The sequence below is a fragment of the Ochotona princeps genome, chromosome 9, assembly GCF_030435755.1.
Source record: "Ochotona princeps isolate mOchPri1 chromosome 9, mOchPri1.hap1, whole genome shotgun sequence".
Classification (NCBI taxonomy): domain Eukaryota; kingdom Metazoa; phylum Chordata; class Mammalia; order Lagomorpha; family Ochotonidae; genus Ochotona; species Ochotona princeps.
Genome location: NC_080840.1, coordinates 17290837 through 17308044, shown reverse-complemented (window position 1 = coordinate 17308044; position 17208 = coordinate 17290837). Strand labels below are relative to the sequence as shown.

At 39.7% G+C, this 17208-nt stretch overlaps 1 protein-coding gene across 2 annotated transcripts in view; it reads right to left on the bottom strand.

Moving 5' to 3' along the window:
- The window catches only part of TAF2 (TATA-box binding protein associated factor 2), an 86153-nt gene that overhangs the window by 46638 nt on the left and 22307 nt on the right, over positions 1-17208 (bottom strand). For both annotated transcript variants that reach the window (XM_058668521.1, XM_058668522.1), the window contains exons 8-16: positions 17055-17168; positions 16207-16306; positions 11281-11366; positions 7128-7263; positions 6396-6550; positions 5586-5700; positions 4836-4945; positions 3146-3211; positions 506-758 (exon numbers count right to left, since the gene is read on the bottom strand). In XM_058668521.1, coding sequence (XP_058524504.1) covers positions 506-758; positions 3146-3211; positions 4836-4945; positions 5586-5700; positions 6396-6550; positions 7128-7263; positions 11281-11366; positions 16207-16306; positions 17055-17168 — 1135 coding nt within the window. The remainder of the gene's footprint in view (positions 1-505; positions 759-3145; positions 3212-4835; positions 4946-5585; positions 5701-6395; positions 6551-7127; positions 7264-11280; positions 11367-16206; positions 16307-17054; positions 17169-17208) is intronic.

Genomic DNA, 17208 nt, shown 5'->3' with positions numbered 1-17208 from the left:
CACTCATCACTAAATAAAAAAACCAAATCTAAATCGAGCATTACATGCTGAATGCAGGGTGGATGGATTTAGCAGTGAAGATGCTAACAGTCACCACACGGGCAAGAACCTTCTATCAGGGTGCTTCTTAAAGACCTGCAACCAGTGTTTATGGCAAAATTTATGACTGCATTTTTCTGATTTTCATTTACTCTACCTTCATATTTTTTGCATCTAAAAAAGTACTTAATGTTTAGTGATAAATTTACTGTTGCATTTATAAAACGTGGCAGGCAATTCAATAAAATGGCGAAATTATCTTTGGTTTTAAAATCTGATCTTGAGTTTGACAATTATACTTTTTTGCTATCTATTTTTAGGTAGAAACATGTGGGTAATTAAGCCCTCTTAAAAAACTTTGAAGGGATAGCTAATTAAATTTAAAGACTATGGTGAATTTCTCAGTGATGAAAAACAACACACATGTAGCAGTTCTCTTGTTTTCTTCCTGGGAACCCGATCTCACCTTTGCAAGGCAGAAGCAAGCTGACATTCTCACTCGATAGAAACACTGCTCTTGTTCTAATATGTCAGTGAGTGCAAGCCGAGAAGCTGGAGTTGGGAACTTCTCCAGGGCCAGTATAGACTCCTGCTGAGCAACCACATCCCTCTCATAGCGGAGCTGATACTGCCACATAAAATCAGCCTGCTCAAACTCCACCTTCCTCAACACCGACATATCAGGATCTATCCTGATCCACAGCAAAGGGGAATCGGCACTGAAAGAAAAGACAAGTTCCTTTTTTCATTGAATTTTACAAGTCTACACACTCATGCTTAGAAAATTAAACCAAAGCTTTTATTAGCCAGATTGTCATTTAGACATAGTATTTAAGATTGCCTGAAGTTTTATAGATTGACCTTTTTAAATCAAACTGAAAAACTTCTGATTAACTCATATATTTCAGCTTTCTCACATCTAATGTAAATCAACCTTGTTTAAAAGATCAAAGACAACAAAATAATTCACACAAGGGATATGGAATCCCTCATTTTTCATCTCAAAATAGTATTGGTGGGATTGTGATTTAAGATTACGTGAAATACAAAAGAAAAAAGCAGGGCCCAGAACGGCAGCCTAGCAGCTAAAGTCCCTTGCCTTGCATGCATGTGCTGATATCCCATATGGGTGCCAGTTTGTGTCCTGGCAGCCCCACTTTCCTTCCAGCTCCCTGCTTGTGGCCTGGGAAAGCAGTGGAGAAAGGTAAAAAGCCTTAGGACCCTGCACCCGTGTGGGAGAGCTGGACAAAGCTCCTGGCTCCTGGCTTTGGATCGCCTCTGCTCCGGCCGTTGTTGCCACTTGGTCAGTGAATCAGAAGACGAAAGATCTTCCTCTCTGTTTCTCCTGCTCTCTGTATATCTGACTTTCCAATAAAACTAGATAAATCTTAAAAAAAAAAAAAAAAAAGCAGCAGCAGCAGGCAAAGAAATTTCTTCATTTAACCTCTAGCAGCCTAGTAAGTTTGGTTATAAATACCACACGTCACTGGAATTCATTTTGTAACTAAGATATGAAAGCATCTACTTCACTAAATTGACTGGCTTTCTATAGTATTTTAGAATGCTAGAATTATGATCACTTTTTCAAATATTAGGCTCTGAAATCCTAATTCAGAGGCATGAAATGAATTTATCCTTATGCAACTCTCAAAGTATAGTTAAAATAATCTAATCTGCACCAACATTTCCCGTCAAAAACCACCAAGACACTGTTACAGAAAAATTCACACTGATCATAAGGGGTAAGTGAATATAACTCACACGTACACAACCGTGAAAATCTGGCAAACAAGGCAGCAAATAATTCTGGACGTTTCATTAAAAAATATATAAGGGACAGGCATTGCAGTAGAGTAGGCTGAGCAGCCACTTGGGATGCCCACATCCCATGAGAGATTGCTGGTTTCAGCACTGCTACTCCACCTCTGATCCAGCTTCCTTCTGGTCCATCTTGTGAGGTTCAAGGGCTTTCACCCCTGCCACCCACATGGGAGATCCATGCAGTGTGCCAGAATCCTGGGTATGGCCTGGCCCTGGCTACTGAAAATCTATGTCTCTCTCCAAGCCTTTCAAGTAGACAAAAGTAAATAAATATTTCTTTAAAAAGGTAATACCTGTTTAAAAACACACAAGCAAGCACAGGACAGCTGGGCAGACCAAGAAAGCACCAGCTGTCCTGAACAGACAGGGAGCCCTCATCTAACGCCTCTCAGGCTTCACTCTGCTGTGATTTTGGATTATCTTCACACACACAGTACACTATCTGGGTGCTGGGACTCAGGTCCAAACAGAAAACTCAATTATGTTTCATATACATTTCATATGCATTAAATGAAAGTAATTTTAAACAATATTTTTAGTGCATCTGCATTTTGATTGCAACCCATCCATGAGGTCAGATGTGGAATGTTCCACATGTGTGTTACCACTCAAAAAGTTTTGGATTCAGAGCATCTGGGGTTTCATAACTTCAGTTTAGGGATGCTTAATCTGTATTCTAAAATCAATGTCAAATCTACAACTACCCCCTCATAACATACACGGAGGCTCACAAACTGCTTCTGGAATCTACTTCCAAACACAAAGAGATTCGCCATCACTACGGGCTCATTTGAAATGCAAGCTGTTAGGACCCACTAGTGAGATTCTCAATCAGAAGCTGCTTTTCAGGAGCTCCAAGATACTCACACACACTATCGTTTGAAAAGCACTGCTCTCTTTTTACCCTAATTAACTATGTAAGGATTGTCAAAAACATAATAAAAAAATGAAGAAAAAAAAAAAAAAAAAAGAAAAAGAAAAAGAAAAAGAAAAGTACTGCTCTCCAAGGTATCAAGAGACAGCAAGAAAACAGTCAAGTCAAGCCTGTGCCCAGCCTGCCAACCACACCGTATTTCCTCTGCATGTACAGAGAGGCCAGGTTTATTTTCACCTATTTAATTAATTAATTAAGATTTTACATAAAAACCTGTTTCAAAATTGAATTTTATTGATGCTGAGGTTTTAAAACACCAATGTCAAGGACAATCACATACTTTCAGAAATGCCTACCAAGTGAGACAAATGCAGAGCTCGTTACGTCTTTAAGTGTGTGTAACTAACTTACTCCATAGCAGAGAGATCCATGTCCACTTCTTCTCCATTCATCAGTGGAATTTTCTTCTTCTTATTCCTACATGCAAAGAATCGCAAGTTTGAAAACTATAGAATTTCCATTCTGAATGCAGACTCTGAACACCTCAACTATAAGTGAAAGATTTCACACCACATTGAAATACATGCTAATGAAATCAACAAAATGTAAACAAAACCACTCTGTTGTGAAACTAGGCAGAATAAAGTGAAAAACTGTTCTAAATCAGTTTCCAAAAAAGTAGAAATAACATATTATCAAATGTCAGTCTAAGAACTGACATACATTTGATAATACTTGGAAAGATGAGCAGGCCAGAAAAAAAGACGCCAAAAACTCTGCACCCTGCGGCCCGTGCATGGCTGTCCTCTGGGAAATGAAGTGTGTAACAAATGTCTGAAGGTGATCAGTCAGAGCCAGCACTGTGGCTCTGGGTGCAAACTGCTCATAGAATCAGATAGTTACACAAAGAGACACTGAAGAACCACCCACCAGGGTCTAAAAGGGACTGCGCAGGAGATGGCTCAATTACGCAGGGTCTAGGTGACTATCATATCTCAACTACTTCAAGTTGACAATGCCACCACCTTTTGGACAGCTAAACATGTACAGTGAATGGGGGTGGAGATTCTTCTTTGCTTCTCTGCCTTGAACAAATAGGTTCAGGTTCAGTAATAAACACATGAAATGTTTTTGTAGAAAAGAGCATCTCATCTGTCTGAGATAACATGATCATACGACTTCTGCTCAATGCCGACATTACAACACATTCTTTCAGAAGAACACAGAAATGTTCTAAATGTGAGTGATTTGGAGTTAAATAAGTGCTAAAGGAAAGACTGCTGGTAAGAGGGCTCAGCAGGCACATGGAGAAAGCCAGGAAACAGACAGTCAACAAGCTGCTGGGCTTCGCACAGCACACTCAGTTCCTCCCCCCCAATCATCATTTTTCCAATATTTCCTACAGATGTTACTTAGCAAGACTAATAAAAATGAAGCTAATCAGTTTGTTTTACTCCACAAATCCAAATGACTGTGTTATTCCAATCCCATACAGTCCTCACAATATATCCTCAAATCTGAATTTAAAAAATTACATTATTTCATTTTGGAGCCTGTGTAATGGCGTATAAAATTAAGCCTCTGCCTGCAGTGCCAGCTTCCCCTACGAGTGTCAGCTCTAGCTCGGCGGCTGCACCTCTGATCCAGCTCCCTGCTCTGGCCTGAGAAAGCAGTGTAGAATAGCTCAAGTCCTGAGCCCCTGCACCCACTGGGGAGATCTGGAGGAAGCTCCTGGCTCATGGCTTCAGACAGGCTCAGTCTGGCTGTTGCAACCATTTGGGGAGTGAACCAGTGGATGGAAGACCTCTCTCTGTATCTCTCCTCTCTCTCTGTAAAAACATCTGCCTTTCCAATAAAAATAAATAAATGAATAAAACTTTTAAACACTGTATAAAGACTAAATATAAAAGTGTCATTAAGAACTAAAAGCAAACAGAATGTTTGACAATTCTAACTTGGGGTCAAATGAGAAAACAATCTAGGTAACACATTCTCTATGTCAAAAAGTAAATATATTTTTACAGCAAAAATGTTACTTTGGCATTCTCACCTGGGGGTTTGAAGCTTAGCATTCAGTTTACTGTTACAATTCAGGGCCTACCTTCTGCTTTTGGAATGGCAGGGTATATCATGTTTAAGGCTATTTTCTTCAATTTGCAATGTATGATTGAAAGATCCATCTAACTCCTGCACTGTCACTTTCAGTGGTCCCTTAAAAGAAAAAAGAATATTCAGACATGTTAGAAAAACAGAATATTTATGCTTACATGTACAGAAAGATATACACCAAGGCATAAGATTACCTGTACATACCATGTATTAAAGAGGCCCAGACAACAGCATCTAGAACTATCAAAACCATGTAAGCAGTGTCCTCAGAACATGCTCCACTGGGGACCCTAGGATGATAACCAGGGGCCGTCCCCAATCTCGGGGTACTCCTGTGGTTGGGCTGCTGGGAGCCACCATCTCCCCTTCTCTTCCCACTTTCCCTGATACAGGAAGGAAAACGGAGAGTGGAGGCAGCTGTCTCATCTACCCTTCCCTCATTCCTCAACCCTCCCCATCCTAATTGGTGGTCCATCCGGGCATGCATCCCTCTTAAATATGTAAACATTATCAAAGATTCCTTCATTTTTAAAAAAGAAAACAAGCATCCCAGGAGGCACTACGGGCCACAGTAGAGGGGACTAGGCGAAGATCTGTGATCCTTGAAACAGCCTTCTGCACCCTCGGAATTCACAACAGAATCTCCTTCTGAAACTTCACACCAGCGATGCAACCCCGTCCCTTTCAGTACTGCAGCTCGGGGGAGAGCAGTGTGAAACACCTTTATGGACAAAACACTTACAACGTATTTCTGAGTTCCAGGAGATGTGTAATCTTGTTTTATTTCCAACTCTAAGACATTTCGTTTTCTATTAAAAGCAAAACTTCCGTAAAATTTTACCACTCCACTCTGGTCTCTGGAGAGTTGTAAAGGAAATTTTCCATAGTAAAATGAACACACACTAAATAAGACAGGTTATTCATTTTGAAATTAATAATTATCAATTACATTCCTTCTAGTATAGAGCCTGAGGACACACTTCATTGTAAACCAGGCAGCAAAGTGTCCATGATTTTTTGTGAAAACTGCTTTTCCAGACAAAATTTCTGAAACACTGAGAAATCTGTGTCATGGAAGAAGCAAAAACCATTCTCCTGGGTTATTAATATAACGGTGTTTTGAAATGAAAAACTCGAAACTCACCAAGTTCCCAAACACTGTTGAAATTTTGCTGAACTCTAACATGTGAAAGTCAACCAATCACTATTCTTACAAGTCATCCTATAGGTCTGTCAGAAGCATGATACACTTCTCTTACTAGCAATTTTTTTCCTTCACTCACAAATAGTACTTCAAAATATATCAAATTATATAAAAATATATACATATTTAATTAGTATTTAATTACATTTAATTTGTATGTGTGTATCTCAGTGATAGTATACAGTGGCCTAGAAGGCCTGATTCACAGCTTACGGGTAGTTCCACTATTGTTCAGAAATATCCACAGTTCATACGCCTGCTAGCCCCCAAAGTCCTCTTCCTCCATACTGCCTCCACACCGCCCTCATTCTCCTCCCCACTGTGCCACGCTGTTCATGAAAAGGATACACCCACTGCTTTATTAAAGGCTGGATGTCTTTGCCAGAGACATTGGAAATGGATTTCAAAAACCCAGACGTCGAGACCAACATCTGACTCCACATATGTGACTGGAACTTCTGAGATGAAGCAGTACTGGCCAGACTCAGCAGCTTATTAAAAACCTACAAAGACAAACTCCAACTCAGAAAGTCCACATGACACATGTCTCTCCATTCTATACCCACTTTGTACCATAATTTCCCAGACTGGATTTTCTAGTCCAACAATGAGCCAAAGAAATGTGCTATGTATAAACATTTCATATAAGACAATTCTTCAAATAAACACTATCAAAAATTAAGGATGTATTAGACAAAAATGTATCAAGAATTCTAACACTGTGCAATGAGTTGTAAACAAAAATAAGCATCTTTTAGATTGGCTTCCTTTTTTCCATTGCAACCTTTCTAAATGAAGAGTTCATGATGTCCACTGTAACACAGAACACAAAGTCACGTGCATAGTAAGGTTTTCTTTTCTTCTCCGTATCCTAACTTTATCTTCCCAACAGTCACGTTGGGAAGAGCAGCAGGTATTGACGAGTGACAACTGAGCACGCTCCAACATCAGAGACTCATCAGGGCAAACCACAACTATCAACCCAGAGACATTGATCATGTGTCGTGGAACTGTATTCTGACAACACACACAAACAACAGATCTTTCTTTACCTTGGCAAGATCTGACTTTAACACTTACTTGTAACATGAATTCCATACTGATTCTATTTTCAATCAATCGCATCACAAGATGTGCTTTACACTGAAACATAGTGTAGTATTCCCAGGAAAGCGTGTGTGGATGCTTGATAGAAAAGTGTAGATGGGACGCTGGACTGAAACACAGAGCAGATTTACTGAATAAAACAAGCCTGATTTTTAAACAACATATTTCATGGCAACAATAATACAATTATGAAAAACATTACCCAAGCAACTCCCTTAGTACTAAGAAATTTTTAAAAATACATCTAATGGAAGAAAATCAAGAAATTTTACCAAAGGACATAAAGGTAAATTTGAATGAATATTGACATATCCTAGATAAGGAGGTACAATATTGTAAATATTTCAATTCTCTCAATACCTAAATACAGCTAAATACAATATGTAATTCCAACTCACATCTCTATTTTAACTCACGCACAAAAATACATTTAAGATGGAATATATATCTAAAACAAAACAAAAAAAGTAGAACAAAATGAAGGAAATTTTTCTTCCTAACTGTGGGAACAAAAAAAAGTTTTCTAAATAAAACTACAAAATCTTCAGTACATAAAGACAAACTGGCTATGTAAATGTTGAAAATGTCAGCACTATGAAAAAGTAAATTTAGGGCCTGGTGTGGTAGCCTAGTGACTAATGTCCTCGCCTTGCATGCGCTGGAATCCCATTTGGGCTCCGGTTCATATCCTGGCTGCTCAACTTCCCATCCAGATCCCTGCTTGTGGCCTGGGAAAACAGTCGAGGACGGCCCAAAGTCTTAGGACCCTGCACCCACATAGGAGACCTGAAAGAAGCTCCTGGCTCCTGGCTCCTAATTGAGTAGGAGCTTAGCTCCCACTGTTGCAGCTACTTGGGGAGTAAACCAGCAGACGGAAAATCTTTCTGTCTCCTCTCTAAATCTGACTCTCCAATGAAAATAATCTTTTAAAAAAAAGTAAATTTAGAAAAAGGTGTACTTTAGTAGAAATGTTATATATACAATGTTATATATACAATGTCTTTCTGTATGATAAATGACCAGAAGTAAAATTTCTTATACTAAAATAGAAGCAGGTTAGCAACTGCTAGGTCTAACAATTTCACAATCAGTGTTTGAGTGAATATAGCTTATGAGTGGAACTCTGTTTGGAATGATGATTTCATCTTCCAAGATTTATGCTGAAACATATCTAAAATGCAACAGTAGTAAGCAGTGTGGCATTGGAGGAGGTGGAGTCCTTACTAATAAGATGAGCTCCCTTATAAAAAGGCTCCAGGCTGAAAAGAGCCCTCACTCACTTTACCAACATGTGAAGACACAGCCTTCCTTCCCAGGGAGAATGCCACAGGATAAGAACAGCCTTTGCCAGACACCAATCCTGCCAGCATCCTGACCTCCCAGCTCCAGCCTCTTCACAATTACTAATTGTGAAAAATAAATTCCATCCACTTAGAAATCACTGAGTGTGTGGTGCTGAATCACAGTAGAGGTAAACAAGTGGTATAATACCTCCTTAAAAATAGGGCATGTTGAAATTTAAAATGTCTTATCAATCTGACATTTGAACAAAACCTTTCAATTTTTATTTATTTATTAGGACTCAAGACAGGCCATCAGCCCTGACTCTGGGTCTGCATCAGCAGAAAGCTGCAGCCAACAGAAGTGGTCACTGAATGCAGGGACACTGATACGGGACACAGGCATCTTAACTGCTAGCACTTAGCACTTTCAATCTTGCCAGTTAAGTTATATGAGCATATAAGATATTTTTCATCTGCTGGTTTACTCCCCAAGCGGCTGCAAAGGCCAGAATGAGCTGATCTGAAGCCAGGAGCCAGAAGCAGCTTCTAGGTCTCCCACGTGGCTGCAGGGTCCCAAGGCTTTGGTCATCCTGACTGCTTTCCTAGGCCACAAGCAGGGAGCTGGATGGGAAGTGGAGCTGCCGGGATCAGAACCAGCGTTCATAGGGGATCCCAGAGCTTGCAGAGCAAGAGTTTTAGCCACCAGACTACTGCCTAGGCCCAAGTATGTAAGTTTTTTACCAATGACCAGTAATTAAGAAGAAGTTAAATTCAAAGATACAATGAAATAATATGTAGCTGCTACTGAAATTAATTAAATTACGTAGGGTCATATGCAATACTTGCCAAAATACACTGATTTGTTTTTTAGAAGGTAGCGAGTGACACTCATTTGCTGAAATTAATTTTTAAAATATCACGTATACAGGGCCGGTAGCGTGGCCTAGCGGCTAAAAAGTCCTCGCCTTGAACGTGCCGGGATCCCATATGGGCGCCAGTTCTAATCCCGGCAGCTCCACTTCCCATCCAGCTCCCTGCTTGTAGCCTGGGAAAGCAGTCGAGGACAGCCCAAAGCTTTGGGACCCTGCACCTGCATGGGAGACCCGGAAGAGGTTCCTGGTTCCCGGCTTCAGATCGGCGCGCACCGGCCGTTGCGGCTCACTTGGGGAGTGAAACATCGGATGGAATATCTTCCTCTCTGTCTCTCCTCCTCTCTGTATATCCAGCTTTCCAATAATAATAAATCTTAAAAAAAAAAAATCACGTATGCATAAATAAGGGCAAATCTACCATGTTTATTTTCATTATCATCTCCAGGAGAGCAGCAGAATGGATGAGACAGTAAAGCAGGCTAAGAGGGATCCTATCCTTGAAGCCACATCCTTCTTATTTTTGTTCTGAATTTCTTCAAAGAATACATGTTTACATGTTGCTTCTATGTGCCAATTTTTTAAAATTAAGTTTATAACAAAGACTAAATAAATGGGCACAAGCAAGGTAAAAACATTCAATGCATGCATTTATACACAGTGTTCTATTTATTTGCTCGCTAACTGCCCCACAGCAGGCAGTCAGGTGGACAACGGGACGTGCGTATCCACTGCGTGCTGCGTACAAAGCTTCATCCTCACTAACGCTCCCAACCTGCCGTATTAAGAGGGATTATCATTTCCACTTCGAACACACACACACACACACACTCCACAGGCTAGGGAATTTCTCGGATGACAAAAATCCAAGAGGATCTCTTTCCAAACTCTTAGTGACTATCCTGCAATGAGGAAAAGGCTACTTGTTCTACAACTAAGTCTCTTAACCCTTGTTGTGTACTAGCAAATTTTTGGCAGTCAGGTTAATACTATGGCTAAACGTGATAATCTCCTTTTACATATCCAAAATATTTACTCATAAGATTATCAAGAAATATAATTATTAAAATGTAACAAAATTATGACATACCAACATATGCTAGCTTATTATTGTTAGCAATGGGTAAGAACCAACAACAGCACACTGCAGTGATTTTGAATTGGTGTTGAATATAAAATATATTTCAAGATATCTGCTAAATTATAAAGTGATAGGAAAGTATACAGGATTTCTTCCTACCACTTCTGTCCGTTACCTACATTCCTAACAGGAGGAAATAGAAAATGAAAGCTAAGTGCTGGTGAAAATAAAGAAAAAAAAAACCCTTCCGATCCAATTCTATCCCAGTTGCTCATGGAATTGGTGAACATTAGAAGAGATGATAAACCCAGCCAGTGCTATTGTGCCATCCTAAGTAGCTACATCTTTACAGAGGCTGGAGGGAAGGAACAGAGAAAGAAGAGACAGTGGATTAAGAAAGGGAGAAGCAAAGAAGGAAGCTGTGGGGGGGGGGGGGGGTAGGTGAGGGTCAGTAAATGTCCAGGTTCATGGTTATGAGGATGCACAGGTCTACACAGAATGTCAGTGCTGAAGTTACCCCACTTAGACTTAAAAAAAAAAACAAACAGAGTGGCATATAAGCAAACCGTTTCCATTACTGTTAAACACTAGTGAGAACAGCACGACACAGGGGCATTAGAAAATCAACATGGAAAACAGAGAAGCATTATTGTGTTTTTTCTTTTAATTCTCTTTTTAGGTTTAAATCTCCCTATGGCTATATCATGCAATAAAAACAGCAAACTAATATAAGGAATAATGAAAACATTACCTATGTTTGAGACATCAATATTTTTGCACACTATTACTATTTTATATTTTAGTTTTGTGTGGGCCTCAAACTATACACAAGTAATCTTACAACATTGATTTCTTAAAAGATTTATAACATCATCTCTGAAAAAGAAACATACTTATCCTTTTCTTTTCCACCACCAAATATGGGATGTAGTAAAACTCCACCAGTTTTCAGTTCATACGCTACTATCTTGTCTAGTTCCTAAATAAAACATAAAATAGCAGTCCGTAAAAACATTTTTGCACATCAAATGTTAGAACCAATTTGTTAACTTTCATTTCCGGAATCAGCATATGAATTTCTTAAAGTAAGTTAAATCTATCTGGAGGACTATTTATTTCTTACAAACAGAGCAGCCTGCACAACTGGTTGCCTGAGAGCCAGGAAGTCGCCTCTAGTTTGTGACTGCAAGGCTGGCCAGCAGCCAGGAAACTTCCTACGGTTCTTTGCAACTTCTCTCACCTGTCTTGCCAGAGTTTATTATTTTCTTTTCTGTATTTCACTTCTGGGAATTTCGGCAAATAAAAAGAAAATGGAGCAAATTAGGATAGAAACGCATCATTTCAAAACCTCTCAAGTTTCTCAAACACACAAGTAAACAAGAAACGAAGAGGTTAAGTGTAGAAAGACAAACACCAAAGCTGCTGAAAACTCATGACTAGTTTCGCTAATACAGGTGCATTAAAAAAAGTGGTATTAACTTTGAATCCAGACTCTTGCTTACTAGTTATGCAATTTTAGCAAAATAATTTAAACCTGTGTTTCCTCATTTCTAACATGGAGATGATTAACACGGTAGTCAGAAAAATTACTACAGTGAACTTCAGATCTCGAGTTGGCACTCACAGCAGGGCCACCTGGTCAATCTACAGGCCTCTACCCACAGACCACAGCTTGCACACACAGCCTTCAAAATTATCCTGGCACCACGCAGAGACGTAGGCTCCAGAGGCACAGACACACGCCAGCACAACACAGGCACAGCATGCTCTCGCAGCACTGTGCAGGCCAGGTGATCTGGAGATCCAGAGAGGACTCAACTTACTGCCAACATAGACCAACAAGATCCCATTATCATTCCTCTCCCAACTTTGAGCAAAACTGAAAACACTTCAAAGCCTTGGACTAGGTAAGGGTTTTGGGGATCGGACTACAGCAGTATATGAAAGAAAATAAAAAACAGAAACGGGTTTTCATCAAAGAGCTAAGGAAATAATAAGATGTCAAGAGATAATTACAGGTGAGGAAAAATATTTGGAAAACATACATCTCACAAAGAGTACTGATATTATACAGGAAACTAAAAAAATCAATAGCAAAGAAAGAAAAAACACAATACATTTTAAAATTAGACATTCCTCAGAGAGATACAACCAGTTCATGGAAAACGCTCAACACTAGTTAGCATCAGGGAAACAGAAATGCAAACCACAGTGAGATATCACCCTCCTCCAGCCAGACTGGCTACTATGAGAGAGGCAACAGGTGGGGAGGAAGACGATCAGGGCTTGGGTTGCTCACACAGTGTATCAGAATGCCAGAGGTGGAATCCCTGCTACTGCACTTCCAATCCAGCTACCTGCCAGTGAATTCTGCACTGCAGTCACGGAGGGCTCATGCACCTGCCAGCCATGGACCAGATCAAGTTGTGGCTTTCTGGTTTCAGGCCGACTTAGCCTGGCTGCTCTGGGTATTTACACACTGAACGAGTGCAAGAATGATCTTGCTGCACCTGACTCCTTTGACCTCTTTCTCTGTGTCTTTCAAATGAAAACTTTAAAAAACTTTTTTACATTTATTTATTTTTATTGAAAGGCAGATCAGTTTTATGGAGAGAAGGGGAGGCAGGGAGAAAGACTTTGGACTATTCTCCACTCTTTTCCGAGGCCGCAAGCAGTGAGCTGGATGGGAAGTGGAGCAATCGGGACACAAACAAGCACCCATAAGGGATCCCAGTGCTTGCAAGGTGAGGATTTACCCATTGAGCCACTGTGACAGGCACCAACCCCTGCCAAACTTTTATTTTTTAAAATTTTATGTTTATTTATTATATAAGATTTATTTATTTTTATTTGAAAGTCACTTACACAGAGAAGAGGAGAGACACAAACATCTTCCATCCACTGATTCACTCCCCAAGCGGCCACAACAGCTGGAGTTGATCTGATCCAAAGCCAGGAGCCCAGAGTCTCTTCCGGGTCTCCCACACGGGTGCAGGGACCCAAGGCTTTGGGCTATCCTCGACTGCTTCCCCAGGCCACAAGCAGGGATCTGGATGGGAAGTGGGGCTGCCGGGATTAGAACCAGAGCCCATGTGGGATCCTGGCGGGTGCTAGGTGAAGCCTTTAGCCACTAGCCTACCTCATCGCTCCCCCCAATTTTTTTTATTATTTTTTTTTATTTCTAAAAACAAAAGATGACAAGTGTTGCTGAGGATACCAAGAAAACGGAAAATCCATGCATGTTATTGGTGGAAGGTAAATTAGGATAGCTATTGTGCAAAAGCGTATGGAGTTCTTCCCCTAAATTAAAAACAGAACTACCATTTAACTTGGGATTCCTGCTACTGGGTACATATTCAAAAGAGATGAAATTAATCTTTCAAAGAGACATCTGCATTCCCATTTTTACTGCATCAGTATTCACAAGCCAAGAAATGAAAAACTAAAAGTTTCCATATATTGATGAATGATTACAAGAAATGTGACGTGTGTACAATGAATTTCTACTCAGCCTCTAAGTTTCTGAAATAAGGAATCAATTCTCTGGTTCTCTAAAGCATAAAATGTTTTACTATTTTAGAGATTTAAAATTTTTAATTTTTTTTTTTTAACTTTCTTGAGTTTCTGTTAGCATAATGTGCTAAATAAGACATGGAGATTTCTTCAACAAGAATAAATCCGGAGATTTTTTTCATGTGATGAGGAAGCTCTCTGCATGATATGACTGAAATGTATCTGCAGGGGCAGGTGCGGATGGAAAAATCCACAACATAATCAAAGCAATATATGAAAAGCCCAACGCCAGCATCATACTGAATGGAGAAAAACTGGAACCCTTCCCACTGAAATCTGGAACAAGACAAGGATGTCCGCTTTCTCCGCTGCTGTTCAACATAGTCCTAGAGGTACTCGCTGAGGCCATAAGACAAGAAAAAGAAATCAAAGGAATCCAAATGGGAATCGAAGAAGTCAAGCTTTCACTATACGCAGATGACATGATCCTCTACATAGAAGACCCAAGAGACTCAATACAGAGACTGCTAGATCTTATACGAGAGTTTGGAAGAGTGGCAGGGTACAAAATTAATGAACAAAAATCAACAGCCATAGTGTATGCAAATAGCCCAAAGATGGAAAAAGATCTAACCAGCAAGATACCGTTCAAAATAACAGAGAAAAGTATGAAGTATCTGGGAATAAACCTAACCAAAAATGTAGGAGACCTATTTGAAGAAAACTACAAACTGCTTAAAAAAGAAATGGAACAAGACTTCAAACGATGGCGTAACATCCCATGCTCCTGGATAGGTAAAATCAATATCATTAAAATGTCTATACTGCCAAAAGCAATGTATACATTCAACGCAATCCCAATCAAATTGCCCAAAACATTCTTCACAGATCTGGAAACAATGATTCAAAGGTTCATCTGGAAACACAAAAAACCACGAATAGCTAGAACCATTCTCAAGAACAGGAAGTTAGCAGGGGGAATCACAGTCCCAGACCTCTGGACATACTATAGGGCAGTGGTTATCAAAACAGCCTGGTACTGGCAAAAAAAAATAGAGAAGAAGATCAATGGAGCAGAATAGAAACACCAGATGGGAACCCACACAAATACAGCCAAATAATCTTTGACAAAAAGACAAACGACAACCCAGGCAAATGGGAAGGTCTGTTCAATAAATGCTGTTGGGACAACTGGTTGATAGCCTGCAGAAACCAAAAGATAGACCCACATCTCTCACCATACACTAAGATCAGATCTAAATGGATAAAAGATCTAAACCTACATCCAGAAGCCACTATTATTCTTACATACATGGGGTTAAGAGATTATTCAAGATTTTAAGATTACATTTAGGGGGCCCGGCGAGGTAGACTTTAGGTGGCTAAAGTCCTCAACTTGTACACACCAGGATCCCATATGGATGCCAGTTCATATCCTGGCTGCTGCAGTTCCTATGCAGCTCCCTGCCTTGGCCTGGGAAAGCAGTCAAGGATGGCCCAAAGCCTTGGGACCCACAGTCCCATGGGAGACACAGAAGAAGCTCCGGGCTCCTGGCTTCGGATCAACTAAACTCTGGCCATTGGAGTCACTTGTGGAGTGAACCAATGGATGGAAAATCTTTCTCTCTGTCTCACCTCCTTCTCTCTGTATATCTGCCTTTCCAATAAACTTTTTTTTTTAAGATTATATTTAGGAAGCCCAATTACAAATGACTTCTCAGATAGTTCTAACAATTGACTCAAAACTGAAGGACCTTAAAACATTCTCACTCTAAGAGGAAAACAATCTTGAAATGGAAACCAGAGCAAATTTTTAAAAAATCAGCATTTTTTTCAATAAATAAAATAATACATGACAGAAGGGGTTGGCAGTGCAGCACACTAGGTTACACACACTTGCCAAGACAGCATCCCCTTTACTGAAGAGTTTGCTTCAGTCCTGGATACTCCGGTTCTAATCCAGCTTCTTGTGATTGTTCCTCAAAAGTCAGTGAATGATAGCACAAGTGCTTGGGGCTCTACCTCCCACGTGGGAAGCCACGATGAAGTTCCTGGCTCCTGGATTCTGTCTGCCCCAGGCTGTTGCAGCCACTTGAATAGTTAACGAGCAGATGGAAGATATCTCTCTCTCTCTCTACCTCTCTCTCTCTTTTTTTCCTCTTTCTCTCTACCTCTATCTCCATCACTCTGCTTTTCACATTCATATGTAAATCTTTTAAAAATATTACGAACATTAGACTTGGTAATCAGAATATTAATACCGATACATTGACTGTTAAGTGTATAATAAATTCAGCTGTTAATACCTCTTTAATCCAATGGCGGTACTCATTAACACCAAAAGTTTTTTTCATCCAAAGTCCATAAATATATCCTGAAATTCCCTTCAACACCCATTCGTCAGACCTATGCAAAAAGAAAAAATAAAAATTTCTTTTAATCCTAAACACTCCCCGAATAAAACCAAAGATGATGGAATATGTGTAGTGCATAGTCTTACCTTGTTAAAGAAAATGAATACTGGTAACAGATTGTTCGGCTTCCCACTTTCTCTGCCTGAGTTTTACTTGACTAGCCCTTTTCATACATGGTTTGACATTTAACTGTCACACTTCTTTAGAGCCTTATTTTAAATATAATTTTCCAACATATGTGCTCTGACAGTGCTGCCTCCCTCCTGCTCAGTGCTGTTTGCGCTGGCTGCCTGATAAGGATACACCTGCCTAGAGCCAGGACAACACCCTTCAGTTCTGACAGTCCACGTCCTGCTGTTGCCAAACCTATGCGTGGTCATGAATGGCACTCTAAGATCTAAGGTTTAGTTTAGTTATATTTTTACTTCACCAAAGGAAAGGCACTGTGTATTTTTTACTGACTTATTTCCCATGTCTTCATCCACCAACCCATCCTTATATCCAAACTTTCGGTCTACCATGAAGTTTTTCTAAATACTTTCATAATTAAATTGATCTTACAGTCAAAACATTAGGATGAAATTTATACTCATTCTCTTTCCTTAAATATACAAAGAACTGTGTCTTAAATTAAATATCTGCAAGTACGGCAAAGGCAGCTCATAATTCAAGAGGAAAATAACAAAAATAAATGTTCCTGATACTTTTTCTCAGCAGTTATAAACTTTCACATTACTCACCAAGACATTCTGGATATGAAACATCCGAAAAACTGCTGGGCCAAGGATTGAGCTAAACACCTTCGAGTCAAAGGTGTTTCATCTATAATCATGGCACTGTGCAGAAGATTTGTACTAGAATTTAAAAGAAAACGAATTATAACCAAGAAAGAAA